The 8,359-nt window shown below is 31.1% G+C and overlaps 1 protein-coding gene across 1 annotated transcript; it reads left to right on the top strand.

Annotated features, from left to right (window-relative positions):
- Nucleotides 1-1,687: 1,687 nt before the first annotated feature.
- Nucleotides 1,688-7,326, top strand: LOC132732041 (glycine receptor subunit alpha-2-like). The gene is made up of 7 exons (XM_060718388.1): nt 1,688-1,751; nt 3,482-3,708; nt 4,071-4,153; nt 4,587-4,718; nt 5,354-5,580; nt 5,905-6,063; nt 6,848-7,326. The coding sequence occupies exons 1-7, from the start codon at nt 1,749-1,751 to the stop codon at nt 6,977-6,979; spliced, it is 963 nt and encodes a 320-aa protein (XP_060574371.1). The 5' UTR covers nt 1,688-1,748; the 3' UTR covers nt 6,980-7,326.
- Nucleotides 7,327-8,359: the final 1,033 nt, after the last annotated feature.

Genomic DNA, 8,359 nt, shown 5'->3' with positions numbered 1-8,359 from the left:
GTTTGTTAATATATGAAAGTGTTCAACGAAATAAATTGTCATGAATTCACACATCGACTTTAATAGAAATCAATTTGAATGAAGATGTTTGACAAGAAACATTTGCTTGAGCCAATAATCGCCCCTCAGTGTTGTTGTTATATTATTATTTAATAAGTTTCTTTTTATCAATTATGCCAATACTGCTGAAAACTGCTTCGTCCGATACCAAATGTCTAATGTTGCAAATACAATGTTTTCATTGTCTCCCATGAGCACACACGAGCCAATTAGGCCAGCACTGTGGTTCTGCCAATTCTGCTGTCATCCGCATGATCTACAAATTCCCGAATTTTTAATGTTATTAAGATGATAAAATTTACATTCCTACTGATCAATCTCTTCGAAAGTCTTTTCTCGAAAAAGGCCTTTTGCTCTTTGTAACTTTCCTCTTTTAATAGCCTCAAAGTTTTCACTCGCGATGCTGTTGGACAACGTTTATCTTACATCCACTTTCTCCCCTAAGTTAGAATCGTCTTGCCATTAGTGTTGCCATTTTTTAGATTTTTATTGTGGGATATAAATGATATTTCTTTAATCTTTTAAAATTTGATAAGCGCAAATTCTAATACAATGTAGATGAAATTACGTTGTTCTTCTCATGATATAAATTGTAAAAACCCGAGGTAAGCCAAAATCATCTTTCCTTTTTTTGGCGCCACATGACCTAAATTGTGTCAGTGCGCCGTAAAACAAATCAAAACAAACAAAAACAAAGTGTGACAAAATTCAAACAAAAAAATTTAAACTGCAAGCAGTAGAGATATTGTTTAATTTACTTTAATATTTAATACGTTTTGCAGTTAACCTTACTGATTTTGTTCAGGTAATTTTTTTTATTTGTTTGATACTACAGACTTTGTTTTGTTTGGTTTTACGGCACACCAACACAATTAAGGTCAAATGGCACCAGAACAGACATGTTGATTTTGGTAAACCTCGTGTGTTACAAACTTTCAGCTACAATAGGGGTCACAACCACCTCACCTGCTGGATCATACAAACATAGACCCCAATAAGTCGAACCAATTAAATCGCATTTTTCGAACACGCAGGGCTAAACGGTGGACTCAACACATAAAGGCAACCCCTTGACCACAAGGTGTTGTTAAATATATACATAGCATAAAAATATATACACTTTGATTCATAGATCTAATTCAACGAAACCGATCATTAATAGGACTTTATTAAGATTGAATTCGACAGGAATGGAAATAATTTTTCGACATTTATGTTCGAGTTGAAATTAATCTTGCCCAATAACTTTTGTGAAAAATTTCAGATAAAAATGACTCCAAAATGAAAAGCGTTGCAACGCTTTTTACTCAAAAATGGGCTACGAACAAAACAATTTTTAATTCATTTCTTATCATATTGGTTAATTACCTTTCGCATATCTTGCTGTTTCAAGTGCCCCACGTGATCTAGGTAATAAATCAGATATTATGTGTTTTTTGCTTTTGACCTCAGTGGAGTTCCTTTAATTTTTCCTTTTTAATCTTATTCAGAAAAGAGAAGATTATCTTCTGGTACTGTTGCTGGTGCTTTGACGTTTTAACTTGCGCTTACACACGTTTTCAATCTTATGCACAGGAGTTTAGATAATTCCCTGCACTTTTATTTACTATCCTTCTATTACAGATTACCCATGTGAAGTCAATGTTAGCCTTTATATCAACAGCATTGATTCGATAGATGAACAAAAAATGGTACGGTTTTCTTTGTTTACTTTGTTATCATGCAAACAAATCATCTTTCCTTTAGGTCGCTCTGTGCATTTGACAGCTTAATTGAAACAACAAGTCCAAATAAGATTCCTGTATTTGTTTTGAATATTGATGTTTTATGTAAATATTTGATTTATTTGATGACAATTTCTGGTGACAGACAAATGAGACTTAACTTACATTTCTGCAAGGGCAAACTATTTCGTCACTACTTAACATTCTTTCATTACCATTTCTTATTTGCTAAACTTTTATCATGCAATATTTTGTTTTTGTCGTCAGTTTTTATATATTCTGAACAAAAAAAAGTGCCAATAGAAAAATTCGTGTAAGAAAAGAGGAAAATGAAAACAAAAAAAGGTTGACTGTATGAAACACATCGTTGCATACTGCAGGATTGTTATTTACATTGTTCAAACTTATTTGCATTTAAGACATACGCTTGGATAGCATATAGTTATTAGCATAATGAAAACTATAGTCAATTTAAATTTTGTTTGATGTCAAAATATATAAATAGAAACAGTTTAAGCAAAAACAAATTTAGGTTCAATCTCTTTTTCAGGTTATGTGTCCCTGAATTAAAAACAATTTTTAATTGCTTATTTGCAGATAATGCTAGATTCAGGCTAGCATGTCTATTTTTCTTCAATTTTTTGTGATTTATCCTCGTTTTCAAGTAATCTGACCTTGTATTTGAAAAGAAACAACAAAAAGACAGAATTACTTATTTGCAAGTAACGACAGAATTAAGTTAGCATGCCGATTTTGTCTGCAATTTATGTAACTGACTTCCATTGTTGTGACTGATAGTGTAAAATACAACATTGGTTATGTGTATTTTATGCTTCTTCTTTACCTAAACTTTACCAATTTTCTTAAACAAATTGACTGTTGGTTTTTTTTTAAATTTCAGTCTCCGTTTTTTATTTACAAGTTCCACAAATGTGTGATTCGATTAAAAACGATCATTTACGTTCGACTCAACAGTAGGATTACCTGGATAGAATCTTGACTAGATTACCTTGACATGATCATCAAGATCACACGTTATCTAATCCGAAACAATCGGTAACGTACAGATAAGTAAGAAACGTAATGATACAAAAACCACGACCCTATGCAATTATGTTTAGGTCAAATAAAATCTTAAACGCAACAGCCCTTATGACTGAGTCCGTGACCAAAAACCAAAAACCGTCCTTTGACTCGTAACTGTGGGAACATGGCATTATGTAGAGGATATTTGTTTAGTTCAGTGTAAGATCGAAATATATTTCACCTTGTGAACACCAAAAGTTCATATTTCACTCGTGGCGCGCAGCCACGAGTGAAATATGAACTTTTGGTGTTCACAAGGTGAAATATATTTCAATCCTACACTTATCTAAACAAATTTTCTTTTTATGCAAAGAAACGTTTTAAAAAGACATTAAACTTAAAACTGAATGAAAAGCGCGCCAAATAATAATATAACGTGACGTCATTTACGAAGTCACGTCATTAAATTGGTACCCAGTACTGTAAACGCTGGTATTTCACTAAAACAACGTAAGGGATAAAAGTTCAAAACAGTGAAATTGTCAAAGTGGTAATTTCACTGTTTGAAACAGTGAAATTACCAGTTTTATATCACTGATATATTTCTATAAACCACCGAAAAACATGTAATAAAAATTTATGATCCTGACAAAGTATACAATTTATTTCAGGATTTCACCTTAAGTACATTTGTTAGCCAGGAGTGGATCGATACAAGACTTAGTTTTAGAAATCTTATACCTGCGGATTACCTCGAACTTGATTCTCGGTTGATGGAAAATGTTTGGGTTCCAGACTTGTATGTTCGCAACGAGAAGCAAGCGTATTTCCATACTGTCACTATTCCGAATAAAATGTTACATATTTATAAAAACGGTGTTGTGAAGTACAGATCCAGGTAACTACTAGTTATTGTAAAAAATGATAGATATCTTTTCACAAATTGACACTTCAAAATTATAAGCAACGTTTCTCAACATGGTTTGAATCATCTACCAAGATAATTGAATGATGTGTTTGTCATTCTATGTATATGGGGAAAAACCATTGCTTTCAATCAGACATTACGGGACATACAACAGTTTGTTATTTTTGTAATAATTGAGGCTAGAACTACTTAATCTTAAACTTGATTTAATCCAGTTCTAATATTCTTATTGTGTTCCAAAAACAATTTTAAACACAATTGTAAAAATAATCACATTTGAAATTAATTATTAGACATAAGTACTTTATTTTTGATATGATATGTTTTTACAGAATCACTTTGACAGCTTCTTGTCCGATGAAACTACACAAATATCCTATGGATAGACAAATGTGCTCGTTGTTTATACAAAGCTGTAAGTTCCAAAGAACGTTAGGCTTTACCTGTTGAAATATTCCATATTCGTATTGTCAGCAAAAGAGTTCTTTCATAAAACTTTCATGAAAATATAATGTTCTCTAAAATAAAAAATTCATTGGGAACCGATTCGCAAAGAGTTTGGGCTTGCGCAAACTTTTACAAACATAATTCGTTCATTTTAAATGCATAGGTATGACATTTAGCAAGATGCAACAAAAATGACTCATTCCAATTGTCTAAAGTATTATGTCCCGAAAGTAATAAAAAGACATGAAACAGAATAATTTCGTTTAAATTTAAATTAGATGTTTATTGAACAATTAGTTGTTGCAAAAAAAAGTATAAATGTTTCAATTGGTTTATTGTATTTAAACATTGAAGTGGTCGTTAACATATGCATCTTAGAAAAAGCCAAATATATATTTTAGTTGCCTTTACAACAAATCGTTTGGTATTTCGTTGGCGGGAAATGGAACCTATACGAATGAATCCGAATCTCGAATTGCCTCAGTTTACACTGTATAGACTTGAGACTGAAAACTGCACAGAATATGGAGAAGGTGAGGAATTAGATAAGCATTTAGGTATGATACAAAATCTGACGATTTACAATGTTTCTGTAAAAAATGGTTTCGTAAGTTTGCAAAAGGTTTTGTCTAAAACATTTTTTCATATAGTTTAGAGAAAAATAGAATCCCAAAAGAATGTTTAAAATGACAATGCTAGTTTGATTGAGCCTGTTGAACAGTACATGGAAAGTGCAAGTTACCTAAATGTTAAATTTTGCTAGGAGGCGTGGACGGTAGTTTGCACTTAACAGTACCGTCCATTAACATACTCTATCAAACCGAGCCTGCAACATGTTCAATTTTTCCGTTTTGGCATTTCTTTAGGGATTCATATTTCAACTCCCCTAGGATTAGATAAAGCAGAAGTCAACATTTAAAAATGTAATTGTGAATTTTTAAATTTAGAAACATCCGCAGATGTACTGAACATATTACACAGTTAATTTATTTTACATATACATATACATCAGCACTGCCATTAAGACAGAACAAAGTTACAAATATTGTTAAAATGATCACGAAAAATTAATTACTTTTATTTTGTATCCTTCTCTGAAAAGCATTTTTGATGAAGATTAATATAATTTAAATAGAGCTATTGGAAATGTATTTACCTTTGTTTTCAGGCAATACCTGCTTACAATTTAATATATATCTTGAAAGAAACATTGGATTTTATATGATACAGACATATATTCCGAGTGTACTCATTGTAATGTTGTCATGGTTATCGTTTTGGCTAAATGTTGATGCCGTTCCTGCTCGGATCTCCTTAGGCATACTCACTGTTCTTACAATGACAACCCAAAGGAGCATGTCCAATGCTTCGCTACCAAGAGTGTCTTATGTAAAGGTACTTTTCAACGTTGTGATACGTCAAAATTTTACTTAATTCAATTCTACTCTCTTTTAATAAAAGAAATGGTACCATCAAATTAGATAATATTCAAGTGCTGATACTTATCTTAATTAATAAAAAAATAATCTTTTATAAGGTTATTTTACAGCTTTCTCCTGTAGTGTAGTGTTTATTACAAAGATACATACCACTTTTGCTATTATTTATCAAGTGCATTCATCACTTCATAAAATAATTAAGTTCATTATAATATTGTTTTATCTTTTTTAATAGGCATAGTTACGTTTGTGTTACAAACACTTTCCGTTTGATTTTCAGGCCATTGATATATGGATGGCCGTTTGCCTTTGTTTTGTTTTTTCTGCTCTACTAGAGTACGCATGCGTCAATGTCATAGCTCGAAACCAGCTCAGACGGAGAATACGAAAGGAAATAAGAGATCATCAGAATGGTATACAGGAACCAAGAAATGGTCTCGTAAGTTTGAAAAATAATGCTGCATTTCACAATAATGTTATTTAGCCTAAGTTCTTGAAGATATCCGTTATCGTACTTTTATATTCATCACTTATCACGGTTGTTGTTGCTCGCATAGGTTCCTTCAATTTTTGATATATAACTACATACTCCGTATTATTGACTTAAACACCTATTTTGTCACTGAAACAGTACTTTTTTCCTTCATATAAATATCACTCTTCTTAATTTCTTACTATGATATTTTGATTTCATTGCTCTTTGGTGATAATTAAGCAAAGTCATGCTCTTCAGTATTGTTAACGGATTCACCTGATGCTACACCTATTTATATAGTACTGGTGGATTTTAGATGTATATCGGTACTGCTTCGTGTGTTTCAATGTTCATATATTCAATTAAAATTCATTTCAAATTTTACACCGTAAACAATCATTTATCTTTTAAGTACACACTTCGAGTAAGGATATAATATCATATTAAGAATTACTTCTTGTTATTGACTTATTGGGGGTGGTTATTAACAACTTGATGTCTCAGTCACAGTGTGCGTGCGTGCGTGTTCGGTTAGGTTTGCTTATTTTAAGATGTTTAATTTTTTAAGACATTTAAACATAAGATTATCTTAATGCGTAGAGTCTTTAAAGGCTTTAGGTTTCGCAAAAAAACTATGTATTCAAGTTGCATATCACGACGTTGTTTTCGGATTGTGATATCTTCAGCAATCAGAATTTAAGATGTCCATGAAAAGTACGCTGTGTTATATTGTTTCTATATATTTCAGATAGGTGGATTACTGATAAAGCGATCACGTGACAACGCCCAGAATGTAGATGATGTATGTAGAGTTGTGTTTCCAGTGACTTTTATGGTGTTTTGTGTTGTTTATTGGAGCTGTTATCTAACAATTCGTTAACGGTGGTGTCTTTTGAGCACAAAGATACTTACATGAACACTAGCACGGTTGTTTTTTTTTGTTGTTGTTTTTTTTTAATCCCAAGAAGTAACTCCGTTTATTGTCTCTGTAATAGGTAAAATAGGGTCGGGAATCCATCCACTATATTACCTTACAATTTATTATAATGTTACAAAAAACATAAGGGCATTTATATCATACATAATTTTATAATATATACAATTCACAGAAGATAAATGTTTTCTTGGGATTCGGAGTATTTCATTTCCACAAAAACAAAAACTGGATATAATATACTCAAACTGTAATATGTAAGTAGTTACACGGTTGTTACCTATCTGTAGATATACGCGTATTAATAACATAATATCCTATATTGAATGAAAACATGTCGGGAAATAAAGTATAAAAACTGAACAAAAAGTAATAAATGTCATATGCACGTTTTGTCTGTTTGCTCTGTTTTTTTTGTTTTTGTTTTGTATTTGTTGTTTAAATTCAGAGTGACAGGTTGTACAACTATACTAACATTTAATTGAGATATGCATCCTAAAATATTTACTGTTATAGACAAATTAAATATCAATTTAAGCATATGTAAACATAAGCATCAACTGCCTTATTCAAAATAAATATTGTAAACTGAAGTGGTCATTCTTTGTTTAAATAGAACAATTTTTACACCGTTTAAGTATCATCAATAACATTTCTTTTACAAAAATAATGCATTTGTTTCTAAATAATTTCTACGACTGATTTTATTGTTTTAAATACGTTTTAACACCGGTTGTTTTATTTTCAAGTACATTGCCTGACGTAATAATAGTTTTGTCTGATCATACATACCTCGTTTACTCACTATCGCTGTGTTACATGCATATACTTGTATATGTGTTATGACGATGAACCTACGTGTTCGGGCCATTTTTTTACTGAATAAACTTGTTCTGTTCTGTCTACCTTAAATGTTTAAGTATCTGCACAGCACTTTGGACACATTAAATCTTGTTAATTTTTTAACAAACTAATGATATATAAAAATTACATGTACATTTTAATTCTAATTTAAGACAATATGAAAAAAACTACTGTACAAGTTCAAAATGAAGATGTAGGTACACTGTTTGGGATAAAAGCAATTTCAGTAATGATTTGTTTCAGAAACGATGACTTTAAAATGTATAATACATTGTGTTGTTTCTGTTGTTTTATTTTTAAGAAAAACGACTGACAATTGCTTTTTAAAATTTATCTAAAAATATCAAGTCTTGATATTTTTAGACCGTCCGTCAAAAGTAATGGAAAAATATATTTCAATATACCGTGCGTCATCTTACATTAGAAGCTGTATACAACCTTCAACACAATAATTTGAAAGTT

This window comes from Ruditapes philippinarum, unplaced genomic scaffold (assembly GCF_026571515.1).
Source record: "Ruditapes philippinarum isolate M1 unplaced genomic scaffold, ASM2657151v2 ctg305_1_1_1_1, whole genome shotgun sequence".
NCBI lineage: Eukaryota > Metazoa > Mollusca > Bivalvia > Venerida > Veneridae > Ruditapes > Ruditapes philippinarum.
The sequence above is the reverse complement of the archived record's forward strand: the minus strand, read 5'-3'. Positions and strand labels throughout refer to the sequence as shown.